Source organism: Lynx canadensis, chromosome D4 (genome assembly GCF_007474595.2).
Source record: "Lynx canadensis isolate LIC74 chromosome D4, mLynCan4.pri.v2, whole genome shotgun sequence".
Taxonomy (NCBI): Eukaryota; Metazoa; Chordata; class Mammalia; order Carnivora; family Felidae; genus Lynx; species Lynx canadensis.
Genome location: NC_044315.2, coordinates 70,862,060 through 70,884,761, shown reverse-complemented (window position 1 = coordinate 70,884,761; position 22,702 = coordinate 70,862,060). Strand labels below are relative to the sequence as shown.

The 22,702-nt window shown below is 40.1% G+C and overlaps 1 protein-coding gene across 1 annotated transcript in view; it reads left to right on the top strand.

The window, feature by feature from the left end:
* The window catches only part of SVEP1 (sushi, von Willebrand factor type A, EGF and pentraxin domain containing 1), a 196,835-nt gene that overhangs the window by 139,815 nt on the left and 34,318 nt on the right, over positions 1–22,702 (top strand). The window contains 7 exon segments of the mRNA XM_030293777.1: positions 10,991–11,663; positions 13,647–15,648; positions 15,651–15,722; positions 15,725–16,436; positions 18,372–18,584; positions 18,586–18,595; positions 21,085–21,240. Of these exon segments, the coding sequence (XP_030149637.1) occupies positions 10,991–11,663; positions 13,647–15,648; positions 15,651–15,722; positions 15,725–16,436; positions 18,372–18,584; positions 18,586–18,595; positions 21,085–21,240 (3,838 nt within the window).

Here is a 22,702-nt window from a genome sequence, read left to right as displayed (position 1 = left end):
CAATGTCTCTTGAATGAGAATACAATATGTCACAGAATATTAAATATTCCAGCACTTTAGATTTGTGCCAATTCCAATTTTTCTGCTTTGCTGGCCAAAATAGGGTGTGTGTCATCATCTGTACAAAACTGTTTTTTAAATGATTCTTTTAAAAAAATGAGCAGGTGAAATATGTTCCCCAGAAATCGTAACACACCTTCAGACTCCAAACATAAGGAAGTAATGCAGCAGTTGGATCAGAGACCAATTATAATTCAATCTAGACAATAGTTAACTCCTCTTTTTTTTTGTCATTTGGAAAATATATCCTTCTTTAGCATCTTGAAAGACTACCTGACATATTTTGAAGATCGTTTTTTTTTTGTTTTTATTTTGTTTTCAAAGAGAGGGTGCATGTGAGCAGTGGAGGGGCAGAGGGAGAGGGAGAGAGAATCTCAAGGAAGCTTCATGCTGTCAGCGCACAGCCCCATGCAGGACTCAGTCTCACGACTGTGAGATCATGACTTCAGCTCAAATCAAGAGTCAGACACTTAACTGACTGAGCCACCCAGGTGCCCCGGAAGAGTTTGTTTGTTTGTTTGTTTTTAATAAACCTCAACCCCCATCTTTATTGAATATTTTATCTGTTCTCAAGTACTAGCTTTGGTTTCACTTCTTGAAACTACTCAGCATAAATTTTTCCGCACCTTCGAGTATTCATAGCTTGGTCCTGAGGTTCTCCCGCAAAGGGATCATTAGAGCTAATGGGGAGTATTCAGGAAAAGATCCCAGCCCTTCACACATCTCCTGACTGAGAAAGGATCCCTTACTCTGGTGCCAAGAGACAGACATTTCAGCCAACTCAGCCTCCAGTCTGCTCTTGTTCCTCTTAAATGGTTGTGATTACAAGCCTGTTCCTCTCAGAGTCACTCTCTGAGCTTATTTTGTAGGTCTGCAGTCCATTTTCAATCTTGGTACCCAAAGCCATAATGCACACTGACACGTGCAAATTAGAACATAACAGAGATAAAAATGCCAAATCGAGAGGCTGACACATACATACAAAGATAAAAATGTATTTCATTTCTCTTCTCTTTCTAAATAAATGAGTTTATAGAAATCAGTCATCCTTTAAGGATGTCACCATTGACTCATTCAACTTACATTCAGTGAAACACTAAAGACTCGTATTGGCCGTCATCAAGCCGGGTTTGCCATTTGTGCAGGTTTACTTTACTGTGTATGTGCAGGACCTTTGCCTCTTATCTTTGTTAAGTCTTATACTTGTAATTAGAAACATTATTAGAACTGGACTATAAAAATCCTTATCCCCCACCCTACTGTTATGTGTTTCTTGTAAACTGATGCACCATAGGGACTGAGGACAGAGTTTTATGGCATTCACAAGATATGAAACTCCCAACTTGCTTATTTCTATGAATCAGTGCTCTTTGGGTCATCTAGGTAATACACCACTTCAGTATCTTTCTGCTCTAGCAATGTTTTGTCTGCCAAAACCTGAGTATCCTTGTCACACTGTCAAAAACCATATCCTGTTCACTTGTGCCTGCCACAACACACAAGATCCTCGTGATCCCCACTTCCTTCTTCCGGTGTTCATATGCTATTCCTAACTATTTGTAAGTTGCCAGAATGCCCCACCCATATCATACTCCTAGCCCTTTGTTCATGTTACTTTTCACCCTTGAGTGACTCCTTTTCTGCTCGTCTTCTCTGATGATTCCTCTCAAAAGCCATTTCAACAGGGAAGGCTTCCCTCCTCTTTCCATTCTTCAGGTAGAATCCATCGTTTCTCCTTTAAGCAACTTCTCTAGGTGTGAAGGGGCCTACAGTACGCCAGGCAGTGGAGGGGGTAAGGAATACAGGATGGACACAGATGCATAAAACAAGCAAATGCATTAGCTTTGCATTGTGTACTAAGGAAGTGACTCTAACGCATAGCATGGTCCTTAAGAATTCTTTAATGAAGGACTAAATGCTGATTGAGAGTAATAAAGAAAAGCTAAGACCTTAGGTCAGAGAAAGAGATATTGTAGGTTCAGGGAAATTATGGGTAGTGTTGAAAATGCATTGTTTACATTCATTTATTCATAATATATGTATTTGGTGGTAATCTTCCACTACTTTACAGAAGAGCTTTGCTGTGATTTTTCGTTAGGGAGGAGTCGATGGTGGAGATTTTCCTGAAGATCAGGGTCAGAGGCCTTACAAAGTGCTGCCAAACTGCTACACACAATTTTTTGTATCCTTAAGAGGCTTCGAAGAATAAGGAGGGTTCTGGAGGCAGATGCTTCTGCCTCAGAGTAGCTGGTCCCATGAAATAAAGGAAGCATTTTATAGATGGCCCGGTGGATCCTAATAAATCAGGGATGTCTCAGGTGACGTCTGTGAACTTCCACCAATGAACTGATGCTAGGAGCATCAAGGGACCCATGGAAATAATGATGCGTGGTTCAAAGTGCACAAAGGATGTAAATTGTGCTATAAAAATACAAAACTTCAGGAGTCTCTACAAATGGAATTTCTACTCAGAGCACATTCAACATAGAAACAGTGAAATCTGGGCACTCAAACCTGGGATAATGGATTTTTTAAAAACATTATGCCTTTACATATTGTCTTTGGATACTTTCCTGTATCCTTCTAGACAGAAGCCATCTGAAAACTTACTAAGTTTGATTTCTAATAGAAAGAGCAGAGCTTATCGATCTCCATGACCTGTAGCAGACCCTGCGCTTAGTTGTTAGGGATGTCTGTGAGTGTTTCCAGACCACTTCTGTCCACAGCATGATGTATGGCCGTAAGCAAGGTGGATGCTCACATCTCTGCTGATGCTGTGCCTTTTTCTCCTTGATCCTTGTTTCCTACAGATTTCATGAATCTTGACAGCGAGGGCGAAGGGATTCAAAGCTCTCTATCATAGCAGATCCCTCATAAAACTAAAAGGGACCTCAGGGGAAATGTTTGCTAACTGATGACTTGAGAATCTCTGCTGAAGGGTGGGTCAAATAATTTGTACTAGTGACACTGCAGTGCAGTTTCCACGGGACACCTGCAAATTGTGATCTGCCTCATTTTAAAAAGAAAAAGGAAGGGAAACAGAACAATGTCATGGAAAAGGTATAAGTGTTAGAATCTAGTAAATCAAAGGCAGATTTTTAACTCTGCTGCTTGCGGCTGTGTGACTCCAGGCAGGTCTTTCAACCTGTGGAACCACCATTAACTCATCTGTAAAATGAAGAAATTTGTATGTCTAAAAAGGATTATGTTAATTGCCAAATTATTTTAGTCCTTTTATCCTTCATTAGTAGCAAAATGATGGACTGATCAGGTGTTAGACGTTCCTTTATATTTTTTATTTATTTTTGAGGCGGGGGTGTACAGAAGGAGAGGGAGAAAGAGAATCCCAAGCAGGCTCTGCACTGTCAGTGCAGAGCCTGACATGGGGCTTGATCCCAGAAACTGTGAACTCATGACCTGAGCTGAAATCAGGAGTCGGACACTCAACTGACTGAGCCACCCAGATGCCCCAGACATTCCTTTAAAACTCTGTATCTTTCTCTTCAAAAAGAAAGAATCAAGATCAGGACGACTCCAGGGGCGCCTGTGTGGCTCAGTTGGTTAAGGGTCTGACTTGAGCTCGGGTCATGATCTCACGGGCTCTGTGCTGACGGCTCGGAGCCTGCTTTAGATTCTGTGTCTCCCTCTCTCTCTGCCCCCTCCCCTACTCATGCTCTCTCTCTCTCTCTGTCTCTCAAAAATGAATAAACATTAAGAAAATTTTTTTTTAAAATAAGGATGACTCCATTATAATTATTCTAATACTGTATATCATGATACTTTGTTCCACTTTGTTGAGAGAGCCCTTGAGAATAATTTAAGGTTTTGCAAGTCATTAATCTGTCATCATCTATGGGAAAATATGTTAAAGGCAGAAAGAAAGACTGAGAGTTATTAAGCAAAGTTGATTCATACTGGTTGAATAGCAGAGCCGTATGTGTAACACAGCGCCAAACGCTAACGCTTGGTTGGTTGAGGGTTTAGGAAACATTGCGGACTGAAATTATAATTGCTGCTTTAAATATCATTGAATATGAGTAAATGCATGAATTATGTGTGGGCCACATATGGTTCATTAGAGTTTTTGTTTCAAAGACTAGTGATAAAATCAACCAACTAAAACCATCTGTAGACAGATGATGTTCTAAATTTAAACTGAGTCATTCTTATTTTTAAAGAAATGTGCAACAATTTTTAGAGTTTTTTAAATAGCCAAAATTGTAAGTCCACTTCCCTTACTTAAACAAGCATTAATATTAATATGAAGATATATTTCTATATCTTAAAGGAGCATCATTTGATCAGTAAGCTCAATATTCAAGCAGTAAATATTATTTTTTGTCTTTCCAAGTTTTTATTTAAATTCCAGTTAGTTAACATACATAATGTGTAAGTTTAGTTTCAGGTGTAGAATTTAGTGATTTGACATTTAATGTACAACACCCAGTGCTCATCACAACAAGTGCCCTCCTTATTCCCCATCACCTATTTCATGCATCCCCCTGCTCACCTACCCTCTGGTAACCAGCAGTTTGTTCTCTATAGTTAAAAGTCTTGTCTCTTGGTTTTCCTCTTTTTTTTCTCCCCATGTTCATTTGTTTAGTTTCTTAAATTCCATGTATGAGTGAAATCATATGGTATTTGTTTTTCTCTGACTTATTTCACTTAACAGAATACACTCTAGTTCCGTCCACGTCATTGCAAATGGCAAGATTTTATTTTTAAGGCTGAGTAATATTCCACCACGTACACACACACACACACACACACACACACACACAGACACACACATACACACACACCACATCATTTTATACATTGTATCCATTCATCAGTCAATGGACATTTGGGCTTTTTCCATAATTTGCCTATTGTTGATAATGCTGCTATAAATATCAGGGTGCATGTATCCCTTCGAATTAGTATTTTTGTATCCTTTAGGTAAATACCCAGTAGTGTGATTGCTCGATCATACAGTAGTTCTATTTTTAACTTTTTTTAAAGTTTATTTATTTATTTTGAGAGAGAGAGAGAGAGCATGAGCAGGGTAGGGGCACAGAGAGGGAGAGAGAGAATCCCAAGCAGGCTCTGCACTGTCAGCGCAAAGCCCAACGCAGGGCTCAAACTCACAAACTGTGAGATCATGACCTGAGCTAAAATCACGAGTCAGACACTTAACGAACTGAGCCACCCAGGTGCCCCTATTTTTCACTTTTTTAGGAACCTCCATACCCTATCCCACAGTGACTTATACCAGTTTTCATTGCCACCAACAGTGTAAGAGGGTTCCTCTTTCTCTGCATCCTTGCCAACACCTGTTATTTCCTGTATTGTTAGTTTTAGCCATTCTCACAGATGTCAGGTGATATATCATTGTGGTTTTGATTTGTATTCCCCTGATTTGCAATTCCTGATTTTTTAGTATCTTTTCATGTGTCTGTTGGCCATCTGTATGTCTTCTTTGGAGAAATGTCTGTTCATGTCTTCTGCTCATTTTTAATTGGATTATTTGTTTTTGGGTGTTGAGTTATATAAGTTCTTTATATATTTTGGATACTAACCCTATATTGGGTATGTCATTTGCAAATATCGTCTCTCATTCCGTAGGTTGCATTTTGGTTTTGTTGACTGTTTCCTTCACTATGCAGAAGCTTTTATTTTGATGTAGTCCCAATAATTTATTTTTGCTTTTGTTTCTCTTGCCTGAGAGGACCTGTATAGAAAGATGTTACTACAGCTGATGTCAAAGAGACTACTGCTTATGTTTTCTTCTGGAAATTTTATGGTTCAGGTCGCACACTTAGGTATTTAGTCCATTTTGAATGTATTTTTGTGTATGGTGCAAAAAAGTGGTCCAGTTTCATTCTTTTGCATATTGCCATCCAGTTTTCCCAAAGCCATCTGTGGAAGAGATTTTTTTTTCCATTGGACATTCTTTCCTACTTTGTCAAAGATTAATTGGCTATATAATTGTGGGTTTGTTTCTAGATTTTTTTGTTCTGTTCCATTGATCTATGTGTCTGTTTTTGAGCCAGTGCCATACTGTTTTGATTACTACAGCTTTGTAATGTAACTTGAGGCCTGGAATTGGGATGCCTTCAGCTTTGCTTTGCTTTTTCAAGATTGCTTTGGCTATTCAGGGTCTTTTGTGGTTCCATACACATTTTAAGATTATTGGTTCTAGGTCTGTGAAGAATGCTGGTGGTATTTTGATAGAGGTTGCATTAAATGTGCAGATTGCTTAGAGTAATATAGACATTTTAACAATATTTATTCTTCCGGTCCATGAACATGGAATGTTTTTCCATTTCTTTGTGTTCTCTTCAATTTCTTTCATTAGTGTTCTATAGTTTTCAGAGTACAGATATTTTACCTCTTTGGTTAGGATTATTCCTAGGTATCTTGTGGGTTTTGGTATGTTTGTAAATAGGATTAATTCCTTGATTTCTCTTTCTGCTGCTTCATTATTGATGTATAGAAATGCAAGAGATTTCTGTACATTGATTTTGTATCCTGCAAATTTAATGAATTCATGTATCAGTTCTAGCAATTTTTTGGTGGAGTTTTTGGGTTTTCTATATAGAATATCATGTCATTTGCAAACCGTGACAGTTTGACTTATGCCTTGTCAATTTGGTTGCCTTTTATTTCTTTGTATTGTCTGATTGCTGTGACTAGAACGTCCTGTAATATGTTAAATATCAGTGGTGAGAGTGGACATCCCTGCCTTGTTCCTGACAGTAGAGGAAAAGCTCTCAGTTTTTCCCCATTGAGGATGATATTAGCTGTAAGTTTTTCATATATGGCCTTTATTATGTTGAGGTATGCTCCCTCTAACCTTACTTTGTTGAAGGTTTTTGTCATGAATGAACATTGTACTTTGTCAAATGCTTTTTCTACATCTGTTGAAAGGATCATATGGTTCTTATCCTTTCTTTTGTTAATGTGCTGTATCTTGTTGATTGGTTTGCAAATACTGAATCACCCTTGCCACCCAGGAATAAATCCCAAGTGATTCTGGAGAATGATTCTTTCAATGTATTGTTGGATTCAATGTGGTAGTTTTTTATTGAGAATTTTTACATCCGTGTTCATCAGGGATGTTGTTGTGTGTTTCTCTTTCTTAGTGGAGTTTTTCTTAGTGGAGTTTTTATTGGTGTCAGGATAATGCTGGCCTCATAGCATGAATGTGGAAGTTTTCCCTCTTCTATATTTCAGAATAGTTTGAGAATAGATATTAACTCTTGATAGAATGCATCTGTGAAGCCATCTGGTCCTGGACTTTTGTTCACTGGGAGATTTTTGACTCTTGATTTAGCTTCTTTACTGGTGATTGGTCTGTTCAAGTTTTCTATTTCTTCCTGTTTCAGTTTTGGTAGTTTGTAAGTTTGTAGGATTTGTAGGATTGTAGTTTATCCATTTCTCCCAGGTTGTCAGATTTGTTGGTGTATCGTTTCTCATAACATTCTCTTATAATTGTATTTATGTGGTGTTGGTTGTTATTTCTCCTCTCTCGTTTGTGAGTTTATTTGAGTCCTTTCTCTCTTTTCTTTTTGATAAGTCTGGCTAGAGGCTTACCAATTTTGTTGATTTTTTTTTTTTCACAGAATCAGCTCCTGGTTTCATTGATCTGTTCTATTGTTTTTTTAGTTTCTATATCATTTATCTCTGCTCTCATCTTTATTATTTCCTTTCTTCTACTGGTTTTAGCTTTTGTTTGTTGTTCTTTTTCTAGTCCGTTTGGTGTATGTTTGGGTTGTTTGTGTGAGATTTTTCTTGCTTTCTTGGGGTAGGCCTGTATTACTATAAACTTCCCTCTTAGTACCACTTTTGATGCATCCAAAGATTTTGAACTGATGTTTTTTCATTTCCTTTGGTTTTCCTATATTTTTTTATTTCTTCTTTTATTTCCTGGTTCACCAATTCATTATTTAGTAGCATGTTATTTAACCTCTATGTATTTGTGGTCTTTCCAGATCTTTTTCTTGTGGTAGATTTCTATTTTTATGGTGTTGTGGTCAGAGAAGATGCATGACATGACTTCAGTCTTTTTGAATTTATTGAGGCTTGTTTTGTGGCCTGTATGTGACCTGTTCTGGAGAACGTTCCATGTGCACTCAAAAAGAATGTGTATTCTGTTGTTTTAGGATGGAATGTTCTGAATATATGTTAAATTCATCTGTTCCCGTGTGTCATTCAAAGCCATTATTTCCTTGTTGATTTTCTGCCTAGATCTGCCCATTGATGTAGGTGGAGTGTTAAAGTCCTCTACTATTATTGTATTACTGTCAATTAGTTCCTTTATGTTTGTCATTAACTGTTTTATGTATTTGGGTGCTTTCATATTGGAGGCATAAATATTTACAATTGTTAGATCTTCTTGTTGGATAGTCCTCTTTATTATGATAAAGTGCCCTTCTTCACCTATTGTTACAGGTTTTGATTTAAAATCTAGTTTTTCTAATACAAGTGTTGCCACTCCGGCTTTCTTTTGATGCCTGTTTGTGTGATAAACAATAAATGTTTCTCCATCCCCTCACTTTCAATCTGCAGGTGTCTTTACGTCTAAAATGAGTCTCTTGTATGCTGCATATAGATGGGTCTTGTTTTTTAATCCATTCTTACACTCTATGTCTCTTGATTGGAACATTTAATCCATTTGCATTCAGAATTATTATTAGAATGTATTTAATGCCATGTTATTATTTGTTGTTGTTTCTGGAGATTTTCTCTGTTCCTTTCTTGTCTTTGTCACTTTTGGTCTTTCTTTCCACTCAAAGAGTTCTCTTCAGTATTTCTTGCAGGGCTGGTTTAGTGGTCACGAACCCCTTTAGTTTTTGTTTGTCTGGGAAACACTTCATCTCTCCTTCTGTTCTGAATGATACCCTTGCTAGATAGAGTATTGTTGGCTGCAGGTTTTCCCCATTCAGCACATAGATTATATCATGCCACTCCTTCTGGCTTGCCAAGTTTCTGTTGAGAATCTCCAGCTAGCCTTATGGTTCTTCCTTGTAAGTGAGGGACATCTTTTGTCTTGCTGCTTTTAGGATTTTTTTCTTTATCGCTATCTTTCCAAATTAATTATATGCATTGGTGTTGGCCTGCCTTTTGTTGATTTTGGTGGGAGTTCTCTGTGCCTCCTAGATCTGGATATCTGCTTCCTTCCCCAGATTAGGGAAGTGTTCAGCTATTATTCCTGAAATAAATTTTCCGTCCCCTTTTCCTCTCTTCTTCTTCCTCTGGGACTCTTATGAATGTTATTACATTTGATGGATTCACTGAGTTCCCTGAGTCTATTCTCACGTTCCATAATTCTTTTCCCTCTTTTGTTCAGCTTCCTTATTTTCCATTATTTTATCTTCTAGATCACTTATTTGTACCTCCGCTTCTTCCAGCCTTGTGCTCACTACATCCCGTCTATTTCCGATCTCAGTTACTTGCATTTTTCATTTCTGACTGCTTATTTTTTAGTTCCTTAATCTCTGTGGAGGGCCTCCCTGAAGTCTTCCATTCTTTTCTCAATCCCAGCAAGTATCCTTATGATTGTCGCTTTAAATTCTCCATCAGGCACATTGCTTATATCTGTTTCAATAAGATCTCTCTGGCCATGACCTTATTACGTTCTTTCCTTTGGGATGAATTCCTCTGTCTTGCATTTTTGTCTGGCTCTGTCTTCTTTTCTGTGTTGGAACAAACCTGTTACGTTTCCTGCTTCTGAGAGGAACGGCTTTGTGAAGAAGAGGTCATATGGTGTCCGGGGCTTGGGGCTTCCGGGGGTGTCCGGTGTGTGCTGAGTACACTCTGGTGCTATGTTTTAGCTGCTCTGTCCTTTAGGCCAGTCATCTGCTGAGGCTCTCCTTGCCTGCTGTGGACAGTGTTGGTCCTTGGCCAGAGTATAGTGAGCCCTAAGTAGATGTGCTCTGCTCTGCTTGTTCAGTAAGACCTGATACTCCCTCCACTAGAGCTGAAGCCTTGCAGAACTTTCTGGTCAGAAGACATGATGTGGGCAGGGGTTTGTGCTGGTCTGAAAGGGAAAGGAGCCCACTGCATCGGTGCTGGGGCAGACTTGCCGAGAAGGCGGGTAACAGCAGAGCTCGGGGCTGTGGGACCTGGTGTAAGCAGGTCAGGCAGCCAGCGTCGGTGCTGTGCTGTTTACTGCCAGTGGCTCTGCATTCATGCTGTGGGGCAAGGGGGAGAAATGGTGCCTGCCGGCTGTTTTGTCCCTGCAGAGGTAACTCTGTGAATGCCACCTCCCACGGATGCTGTCCAAGAAGAGCAAACAGTCTCCTCGTGTGGCTTAGGTGTTCTTCAGATCGCGCCATCTGCCCCTGGGCCGCTTGCCTGCCTTCTCTCCAGGAGCAGGGCAGCGTCCTCAGGTCTCTACACCAGCCACGCCTGCCGATCTTTAAAACTCCAGTCTTCAAGCCCTGCTGGTTGCAAAACTCACGAATCTCATTTTCTCATTTTCTCAGCCAATCGCTTTGGGGAAGCACTCTCTTGTGTGCATTTCCCTGAGGGCTTTCTCTGTCGCCTTTGTCTGCCACCAGGGCTTTCTCCCCTCTGCAGCACCTGTGATCCCTTTCTCCCCCAAACCGTCTCTGCACTTTCTTGATGTGGCCTCTTCTCACCCTCTAGTTGTGCAGTTTGTTCTGTCCATCCTCAGGTCGATTTCTTGGTTATTCAGAATGATTTGATAGCTGTCTAGTTGGGTTTGAGGGACGAGATGAGCCTAGGGTCCCCCTACTATGCCTCCATCTTAGCAAATACTATTTTAAAGAATAACAATGAAGCAAAAGGATATCCTTGTTGGAAGGATAAAAGGATATCCTTGTTGGAAGGATAAAAAAATAAAAACAGAATATACAAAGATGCAAATACCTTTTCTCAAATATTATGCTTAGTTATTGTTCCCTTCCTCCCAATCTCATAGCTATACCCTCGCTGGTCCTGACACCATTGAATGCCTGGCCAATGGCAAGTGGAATGGAAGTAACCAGCAGTGTTTGGCTGTCTCCTGCGATGAGCCCCCCAACGTGGAACACGCCTCTCCAGAGACTGCCCATCGGTTATTTGGAGACATTGCATTCTACTATTGCTCAGATGGTTACAGCCTGGCAGACAATTCCCAGCTCCTTTGCAATGCCCCAGGGCAAGTGGGTTCCCCAGGAGGTCAGGCCATACCCCGTTGTATAGCTCATTTCTGTGAAAAACCTCCATCTGTTTCCTATAGCATCTTGGAATCTGTGAGCAAAGCAAAATTTGCAGCAGGGTCAGTTGTGAGCTTTAAATGCACAGAAGGCTTTGTACTGAACACCTCAGCAAAGATTGAATGTTTGAGAGGCGGGCAGTGGAGCCCTTCCCCCATGTCCATCCGGTGCATCCCCGTGCGGTGTGGAGAGCCACCAAGCATCCTGAATGGCTATGCAAGTGGATCAAACTACAGTTTTGGAGCCATCGTGGCTTACAGCTGCAACAGAGGGTTCTACATCAAAGGGGAGAAGAAGAGCACCTGTGAAGCCACAGGACAGTGGAGTAGCCCCACACCCACATGCCACCCTGTGTCTTGCAGTGAACCACCTAAGGTTGAGAATGGCTTTCTGGAGGTAAGAGACTGATGAGTGAGTAGTTCGCGGCTTTTGTCACTGACAGCTAGTCCACTGCAGCTAACCGGGGATTCGGAAGCAGGGCATTGAACAAATAAACTGTTGAAAAGCAGAAGTGGCTAACCCTATAGGTAGTGAGTATTGGCAAGAAGTTGATAGAGGTTAGGAATCCTTTTCATGTAGAGTTTCTACCTTCTGCTGGCGTAGAGACATTTGAAGTGCTTTGTAGCAACACCTTGGTCCTAACTATGAAGTTAGAATAAGCCAATTTAATACAATATTGTTTTGCTTTGTAGAAGAAGTTATTCCAAGATGGATGTAGATTTTGTAGAAAACAAGGTCTAATGGAACCTGTAGACATCTGGTATCATTTCTAATTTTTAAACAGCAGATGGCGTGAACCACCCGTTCACTATAATGCAGCTTCTGCAATGTTTCTTTCAGCGGACCCGACGGTAGATTCACCAGGACAAAGAGCTCTCTCAGATCCACACATATCTTCCTTTCATATTAATATGTGCCTTCTCATGAAGTCCATCAAGAAAATGGTAATAAGAGGCACCTGGTTGGCTCAGTCAGTTGAGCGTCCGACTCTTGGTCTCAGGTCTTGATCTCCTGGTAATTAATTCAAGCCCCGTCTTGAGCTCTGCACTGGGCATGAAGCCTACTTAACAAAAAAGAAAACAGTAATGAGAATCTATTTCCCCAAATCAAGGGCCATTTAAAGAGACAATATTCTAATTAAACACTATGTAAAAACCCACACATACATAATACCTTTTCTCCTTTATATTCTAAAACAACAGTAACAACCTTCTGTTTGACACCTTTGCTCAGCTGTATTAGCATTCCATTGGAAGAGGGTGTATATAAGATAAGGGAGCTTTCTTCATCTGTTTCTTTGACAAATATCTCTGGAGCTCCTACTAGGCGCCAGGTAAGCATCGGAAAGCTGGCATTTAACAACACAGCTTAGGCCTCTGATGGTATGGTGCTTATGTGCATGCGGGTGGGTGCCCAAGAAATAAATGCACAAAACAAATAATTATGTCCAACTAGATGAGAAGTTCACGATAGCGTGGAAGCTAGACATTACCATGATAATCCTTTAAGGCTTTCATAACTAATTCGTCTTTCGTACTGCCTGACAATGAATCTGTTATTGGGCACCTGGGTGGCTCAGTCAGTGAAATGTCTGACTTTTGATCTGAGCTCAAGTCTCGATCTCAGGATTATGAGTTCAACCCTGTACTGGGCTCCACACTGGGTGTGAAGCCTACTTAAACATTTTTTAAGGAAGGAAGGAAGGAGGAAGGAAGGAAGGAAGGAAGGAAGAAGGAAGGAAGGAAGGAAAAGAGGACTTGTTCTTATATTACGCACTTATTTATTAAATGTTGAGATCATGAGTATTAACTTTCTGTTTAAAAGATGAAGTATTACTTTTTTATTTCCCATCCTCAGAGCAGCAATTTTTTTGAAGTATGTTAAGAATGAACACACAAAACTCTGATGGTACTGTTAGGAATATATCCATGAAACATATTTTGTTTGCTTCTTTTTTAACAACATTAACAAATAGATGTATGTTTGTATGTGTATGTTTCCTTTTCTGTGATTAAAGCAACACACTCCAGCATTGCTTTGGTGAGCAAGATTTTTTTGAACTAAGTAATTTATCATTTTTGGTAGTGCTCCATCAAATCATCAATTTTAAACGGTTGGTCTTTTACCAATTATGGGCTCAACCCTATGGTAAAAATTTCTGCAGTAGAGATTACCTAATTTGACCTATCCTTTTTGCTTATTAAAAATAGAGTGGACCTATTGAAAAAAAAACAGAAGTCTACATTTACTTATGCCTTAATGGATTCATTTTAACATAGGTATTTTTAGTTTAATTTTTAAATTATTATTCACAGTATTTAGTCAACCATATGATTTGTTATGCAAACTGTGCTTAATTGTTTTCTCCCTGTTATACAGCATGCAACTGGCAGGATCTTTGAGAGTGAAGCGAGATACCGATGTAATCCAGGCTACAAAGCAGTTGGAAGTCCTGTATTTGTTTGCCAAGCCAATCGCCACTGGTACAGTGAATCCCCTCTGTCATGCATCCCCCTCAACTGTGGAAAACCTCCCCCAATCCAGAATGGCTACATGAAAGGAGAAATTTTTGAAGTAGGGTCCAAGGTTCAGTTTTTCTGTAATGAGGGTTATGAGCTCATTGGTGATCATTCTTGGACATGCCTGAAGTCTGGCAAATGGAATAAGAAGCCAAACCAGAAGTGTGTGCCTTCCAGGTGCCCAGAGCCACCCCTCTTGGAAAACCAGCTCGTCCTGAAGGAGTTAGCTAGTGAAGTAGGAATGGTGACATTTTCTTGTAAAGAAGGACATGCCCTTCAGGGCCCCCCTGTCCTGAAATGCTTGCTATCACAGCAATGGAATGATTCTTTTCCTGTTTGCAAGATGGTTCTTTGCCTCCCACCTCCCCTAATTCCCTTTGGTGTCCCCGCTCCCTCTTCCAGTCTTCATTTTGGAAGTACTGTCGAGTATTCTTGCGTGGATGGATTTTTCCTAAGAGGGAATCCTACCACCTCCTGCCAAGCTGATGGTACCTGGAGTTCCCCACTGCCAGAATGTGTCCCAGTGGAATGTCCCCAACCTGAGGAAATTCTCAATGGCATCATCGATGTGCAAGGTCTTGCCTATCTCAGCACAGCTCTCTATACCTGCAAGCCAGGCTATGAGTTGGTGGGAAATACTACCACCCTTTGTGGAGAAAATGGTCACTGGCTCGGAGGAAAACCCACCTGTAAACCCATTGAGTGCCCAAAACCCAAAGAGATTTTGAATGGCAAATTCTCTTATACAGACCTACACTATGGGCAAAGCGTTATATATTCTTGTGACCGAGGCTTCAGGCTTCAAGGTCCCAAAGCCTTGACTTGTTTAGAGACAGGTGATTGGGATGTGGATGTCCCATCATGCAGTGCGATCCACTGTAATCCCCCACAACCCATTGAAAATGGTTTTGTAGAGGGTGCAGATTATAGCTTCGGTGCCATGATCATCTACAGCTGCTTTCCTGGGTTCCATGTAGCTGGTCATGCCATGCAGACCTGTGAAGAGTCAGGATGGTCAGGCTCCATACCAACATGTGTAACCATAGACTGTGGTCTCCCTCCTCATATTGATTTTGGAGACTGTACTAAGGTCAAAGGTGGTCAAGGATATTTTGACCAAGAAGAAGACTTGATGGAAGTTCCATATCGGACTCCTCTCCCTCCTCATCACCTGGGAGCAGTGACTAAATCCTGGGAAAACGCAAAGGGATCTCCTACTGCACATTTAGCACACTTTCCACATGGCACCATGGTTTCATACACCTGTAATCCAGGATATGAACTTTTGGGGAACCCTATACTGATCTGCCAGGAAGATGGAACGTGGAATGGCAGTGCACCTTCCTGTATTTCAATTGAATGTGACTTGCCTGTTGCTCCTGAAAATGGCTTTATGCATTTTACAGAGACTACCATGGGCAGTGCTATACAGTATAGCTGCAAACCTGGGCACATTCTGGTGGGCTCTGACATAAGACTTTGTCTACAGAATAGAGAGTGGAGTGGTGCTTCCCCAACCTGTGAGGCCATTTCATGCAAAAAACCAAATCCAGTTATGAATGGCTCTGTCAAAGGAAGCAACTACACCTACCTGAGTGTGGTGTTCTATGAGTGTAATCCTGGGTATGTGTTGAATGGCAACGAGAGGAGAACATGCCAACAAAATAAAAATTGGGATGGGAATGAGCCGATCTGCATCCCTGTGGACTGTGGTTCACCTCCAGTCTCAGCCAACGGCCAGGTGAAAGGAGATGAATATACATTTCAAAAAGAGGTTGAGTACACTTGCAATGTAGGGTTCTTACTCGAGGGTGCCAGGAGTCGTGTTTGTCTTGCCGATGGAAATTGGAGTGGAACCACTCCCTCTGTGTGCCTGTCAGATGTGCTACCCCACCGCAATTGACAAATGGAGTGATGGACGGCTTGGACTATGGCTTGGGAAGGAAGTGGTGTTCCACTGTCAGGAGGGCTACGTGTTGCATGGTGCTCCAAGACTCACCTGTCAATCAGATGGCAACTGGGATACAGAGTTTCCTTTCTGTAAGCCAGTCAACTGTGGCCCTCCTGAAGATCTTCCCCATGGCTTTTCTAATGGCTTCTCCTTTTATCACGGGGGGCATATACAGTATCAGTGCTTTCCTGGTTATAAGCTCCATGGCAGTCCTTCAAGAAGGTGCCTTTCCAACGGCTCCTGGAGCGGCAGCCCACCTTCCTGCCTGCCTTGCAGGTGTTCCACACCAGTAATTCAAAATGGAGCTGTCAACGGGACAGATTTTGGCTGTGGAAAGGCAACCCAGATTCAGTGCTTCAAAGGCTTCAAGCTCCATGGAGCTTCTGAAATCACCTGTGAAGCCAATGGCCAGTGGAGCTCTGTCTTCCCACACTGTGAACACGCTTCTTGTGGTTCTCCCCCAACGATACCAAATGCATTCATCAGTGAGAGCGGCTCTTTGGAGGAAAATGCGATAACTTACAACTGCAGATCCGGATATGTCATCCAAGGGAGTTCAGATCTGATTTGTACCGAGGAGGGGACATGGAGCCAGCCTTATCCAGTCTGTGAGCCCCTGTCCTGTGGACCACCCCCATCTGTCGCCAATGCAGTAGCAACTGGAGAGTCACACACCTATGAAAGTAAAGTGACACTCAGGTAAGACCGTGGCTCTAGAATCTCCAAAGGGTGCAGGCAGGAGGGCGGTAAAATAAAAAGCACTCGGTCAAAAATTTAGCAAATTGGGAAAATACCACCTCTGGACTGCTCTCCCAAAACTGAAGTTTTTAACCCCTTGGCCTTATTCTATTCATAATTATGTAGAAGTCCATTGTCTATAAAAACTAAACTACATTTTCAGATTGTAGTTCCTAATACAAGTATCATGATTATCATATTCTGTTGATCTTCATGAAACAGTAAGATTCTCTAGCTAGCTTTCATATCTCTTAAGTCACAAGGCTCTTTTTTCTTTTAAACATCATGCTGGTAAATTTCTTTATGATACCACTTTATGGTTATATCCATACATGCAAATATTGGACATATTAGGCAAAAGCTGAAGAATTCAGGTCAAAAAGCATATACCTTCACTGATCAATATAAATAGGGAGATATCTTAAGGAACCTTTCAGACTTCGCAATTTGAACAAACTAAGCATTTAATGCACAGTGAGTTTTTCTGTAAAGTTCCCTATCTACAATGCATTCTTAAAAAGAAATGAGAGAATACAGAATAAATCTATAAATTAATTTTTTTTTATTGGAATGAATGTCCCTAAATATATCAACCCTCTAAATCAACTTAGATTTGACTCACGTCTGTGAAGGAGTTATGGATTATCTTTCACATATTGGCTTCTTAGATGTTAATAATTCAGTAACTGTTCTTGTGGGCATTTTAGCCCTACCTTCCTTTTCTCCTAATTGCGGTAAGAATAAACCCACAGGAGGATCCTCAATGACAAGAAGCCAAAGAGTAGTATATCATGCACCAAGAAGAAAAACAACATTATCCTTTGCTTTTGAAATATATTTTCAGCTTTCTCTTTGGATGTTGATGTGTGAGATATCTTGAAAAATCCCGATATCACCTCTTTCTCAAGACCCCCCTTGTTTGTCTTCCTTGTTGTGTGTTGATGATGTTTCAGATCTTGTAGTAAACAGATTACAAGTTGCAAAAAGTGAGTCCTATCCAGCTTGGTGATTTGTGAAATTAAAAATATATATATATCCACCTAGTCAATGTTAGTTAATTAAATGGTTCAACTTAAGCGGCAGTGTAGTACGGCAGTGAAAGCATGGACTCTAGAACCGGACTCTGGAACCAGACCTCCGTAGGCAGGAATCTCAGCTCTGTCACTTCCTGGGGTATCTCTGGTGTCAGTCACATCATCTGCCAAATGGGAATAAAGATAATAATCATACCTACCCATAGGGTTGACATTAAAATGAAATCAATTAATATTTGTAGAGCACTTAGAACAGTGACTGGAATTTAATAAGTGCTATGTGAACATTCGCTGAATAAAATAAATGCAAATTCTAAAAATCAGAGTGTTTAGAAGCCAGTTTGATTTGAGTTGAAAACCAACTCTGGTTTGTTACATAACAGTATCTGCCTTTCAGGATTAAAAGAAATGCCCTCTATCAAGGACTTAGAACAGTGCTTGGCACAAATAGATACCCAATAAATATTAATTATGTCGTATTCTTGTTAATATCTGAGTCTATTTTGGACTTTGTCTAGAATTTTAGAACTGTTAGCGATTTTCAGAATAAAAGTGAATTCAATGTTATATTACCTGCAAGAAAGGTAAATAATGTCAACAACATTTAAATCAACTGTAGGCTTGGTTAATCCTTGGCGTGGACAACTGAGGACTGATCTGATTGTCCTCGTCTGTTGTTTTTTGTTTTGTTTTGTTTTGTTTTGTTTTTTGCATGGCAGCGCCATTCCCTTGAGCTTTGAATCAGTTTTAATATGTCATATAAAATCTCCACTGAGTGTTGGAACGTCATCTTAAATCCAAGAATAAGTCACCAGCTGTATTGTACTCTCTTTAAGACACTCATTTGGCTTTTCCATTCCAGATGTCTAGAAGGTTATGTGATGGATACAGCTATAGACACATTCACCTGTCAGAAAGACGGTCATTGGTTTCCTGAGAGAATCTCCTGCAGTCCTAAAAAATGTCCTCTGCCAGCAAATATAACACGTATACTTGTTCACGGGGATGATTTCAGTGTGAATAAGCAAGTTTCTGTGTCCTGTGAAGAAGGGTATATCTATGAGGAGTTAACATATCACATGTCAGGTAAGATTCACTGCCTTAGAATATATATTTGTAACTCATTTACATATATTAAATGTGTGTGTGTCCACACAAGCAGTATTTTGCAGCCCTGAAAAAAAAAATGTCTCAAGTTTCCAATTGTGTCAAGAATTTGAGAAGTTTTTTTGGTAGAAAATATAAGCATCTTTCTTTTCAATGTTCCCATTTTTAAACCAAGAAAATGCAAGAGTAGATAAAAAGTGCCAAAGTTAGATAAAGTGTTCAAATATCTATAACAAAATATTCGTGAAAAATTAACCATAAGTCAGGTGCTCATACATAAATCCTGTAAAGGGTTGTCTTTGTGTGGGAACTGAGCCCTGATTGAGAGCAAAATGTCTCTAGTTTTAGTAGAAAAAACAAAAGTCGCAGAAACAATAGAGTCAAATGCTGTCTCTGCTACCTACTGCTTGTATGACTTTAAGAAAGTTACCTAAAATGTCTAAGCTTCAGGTTCCTTATTTGAAAAAAAATGTGTATATAGTGTGTGGTCTTGTATGATTAGAACAAAAAACTAGAGGATTAATGGGGGAAAGGGCCTAGATCAACACCTAGATAGAAGATATTCCTAGCACATCCCCTTCTCCTAGCTTCCATAAGATGAGCCAGAGAAAGAAAATAAAATGAGTTATTGATATATTCTTCTGTTTCTGGAGTTGGGGGAGGGAGGAGTTGAAGGTGGGGAGCAGGCTGCATGGTCTAGAAATAAGTTTTACCTTAAACATTCCTTTGAATGTATTATAGGCTCTGTGGCCTTATGTTTCCCCCAACTTGTTTATTTGTAAGTCAGTAATTGCAAGGATTTAATTAATGTTAATAAAGCATCTAGTACATGCCTGACATTTAGCAGGGACTCAAGAACTATTTCATTCTCCTCCCAGTTTTCCATTTATAAGTCATGCATACTCAGTGATTGGTTTCTGCCAAACCTAAAAACAGGAACATCACAGGAAGCAGGCCAGATGACTGGCAGGGGGAACCACGCTCTCAAATTGGTATCGTTTCCGGGTTATCCCTTTTAGATTTAGAACTGAAGCAGTTTGAGGGGAAGCTTTTTCAAAGACCCTGAGCTGTTTGAAATAAGCTAATGGGAAATTTGTCCCACCATGTTTAAGGGAATAATTCGATGTTCTCCCAGAGCTTCTCCGGGTTGGGTGTGTGAACAATCGAGTGCCCCTCCATGTGCCCTGTGGGACCCCAAATACTGGTGACTATGCTCTTTTTTTCTGAATCAGTAATTTATTTTGACAACCTTCCTCACTTTCTCTACACAAGGTATGACCCCTAGCCCTCCACAACTGAGTTTGGGTTTGAATTTTGGTCCGAAGGTAGAATAGACCCTTTATAAGTGTTTAGATGCACAAATTGTGTAACACTATGTTCAGTGCCTAGAAATATTTTATCTTGATAGAGCAAAATGATTCTGTCCTTCATAGAATAAATGGATGAGAAGATCACTATGAAGTTTGAAACATGAGTACAGGAGGTCCAGCCTTTCCTGAAATGATGACATATTACAGAATTACAAAGGTCCTATCAGTGTGGTATTGGTGTAGACTCAGCAGAAAGGAAAATGAGTGGAACGGAAGAAATAAATCCAAGTACATCTTGATAAAGGAGTCACCACAAGTCCATGGAGAAAGGAATCATTAGTAAACCAAATTACTCTGATATAATGAAGTAACCAATGGAGGGGGGGATTAAAATATGCCAAACAGGTTTCAGATGTATCAAAGAAAACAGTACTATGTAGTTTTTAAAAGTTAATAGTAATACCAGAACAATTTATGCAAAAAGGTATCTTTATTGAAGCACCATTCATAGTATTGAAAAATTAGATACAACTAACACTTCCGACACTAAGGGAATGGTTAATTATGAGGCAGACATATGTATAAGATTAATTCTGCCTCATATATAGAATAAAGGGTTTAGCCTGAAGTCCTGTTATTGACTGTTAATGAGCTCATGCACTGTTTCCTCAAGGAAAACAGAAGAATATTAGCAGAGAATAACAGTCTTTAAGGGAAACATCTGTGTATGCCTCACTTCACTTAAATAGAAGGTTGAAAAATGTTAACTCTGACCATGGCAGTGGGAAATAAAGTGAAAAGTGAGGATATATTGGTATCAGGATATAAGGAGCCCTGGAATATTTGTATCAACCATCCAGTCCTCATGCATCATAATGAAAACACACTTCTTGGCGTTCTTGATATTTAATGGTTTCTATTAGGAAGAAAATGCTTGTTTTATGTGTTTGAGAAATGTCCTAAATTGTTCAGTGATAACTAACAAGGGCATCTAATAACTAATGTGTGTTTTTTAAGGCACAGACTATACTATCAGAAGTAGAACCAATTCTAGGATCATCATTTTAGGGATTATTCTGCTTTTGCCAATATTTGCAAAACTTCATTCATATGTATTAACTCTTAAGTGTAACTTCTAATCTGTCATTTGTCATTTAGCTTGATGGCACCTGGGAGCCACCGTTTTCTGATGAATCCTGCAGTCCAGTTTCTTGCGGGAAACCTGAAAGTCCAGAACATGGGTTCGTGTTTGGCAGTAAATTTACTTTTGAAAGCACAGTTATTTATCAGTGTGAACCTGGCTATGAATTAGAGGTAAGTGAACAAATTAACTAGAATCAATTTGTTTTTTGAGTATTCTGGGAACATTTTTAGTACAATACCAATTTGTTTCACTGGTTCTGGTCCTAAAAGATTTTTTTATACTTTGTTACCTTACATCCTAACACTTTCCAAGAAATATTTGAAGTGACTTATAATTGGGGAGCCTGGGTGGCTCCTTTAAGCTCCAGCTTCGGCTCAGGTCCTGATCTCCCCAGTCCACAGGTTCAAGTCCCATGTTGGACCCTGTGCTGACAGCCCAGAGCCAGGAGCCTGCTTCAGATTCTGTGACTCCCTCTCTCTCTCTGCCCCTCCCCTGCTTACACTCTGTCTCTCTTTCTCTCTCTCAAAAATAAATAAACATTAAAAAAAAAAAGTTGGGGGGGCGGAGCCTGAGTGGCTCAGTCGGTTAAGCGTCCGACTTCACCTCAGGTCATGATCTCACGGTCCGTGAGTTCAAGCCCCACGTCAGGCCTGTGCTGACAGCCCAGAGCCTAGAGGCTGCTTTGGATTCTGTGTCTCCCTCTCTCTCTGCCCCATCCTCCGCTCACACTCTCTCCTCTCTCAAAATAAACGTTAAAAAACATTTTTTTAAATTTTTTAATGACTTATAATTTTAAAAAAACAAAGTAAGTCTCAAATTACAAAAGAATCAGAGCCATGAAAAGGAAGAGGAAACTAGTATACCAGCCACAAGACTTTTATTGTTACTTTAGTTGGCCATTTAAACTTGTGTTTTGGCCTCTTGTTATCCTACTGTGTAACAGGCCAGTCCATCTGTCACTGTGGGGAAGTAACCAATAGGGACTGACGTAGGCAAACTAGGATTTCCTCAAGCAATGGTTTAAATACTTTGGGAGAGTTCTTGGTGGAGATGCTAGGTTGCCACCTGGCAGGTGTGGCCTGAAAATCCTCAGAGCAGTTCTAGCTGAATACCAAGTTAGTCTCAAGACCACTCCTGGTTTGTAATATTAAAAACCCCATCAGCAGCATCTCTATCTTCCTATTTACCTTGTGGGAAAGCTGCATTTTTTTTTAAAGTTTTTATTTTAATCACCCAGTGATCATCATGACAAGTGCACTCCTAATCCTCATCACCTATTTCACCTGTTCCCCCCACCTACCTCCCTCCTGGTCACCATCAGTTTGTTCTCTATCGTTAAGTGTCTGTTTCTTGGTTTGTCTCTCTCTTTTTATCCCCCTTTGTTCATTTTTTTTTGTTTCTTAAATTCCATATGTGAGTGAAATCATATGATATTTGTCTTTCTCTGACTGACTTATTTCGCTTAGCATTATACTCCCTAGATCCATCCATGTCATTGCAAATGGCAAGATTTCAGCCTTTTTATGGCTAATATTCCATTCCATTCCATCCATTCCACAACTCCACAATACCTGTTGTTTCTTGTGTTTTTTTATTTAGCCATTCTGACAGGTGTGAAGTGATATCTCATCA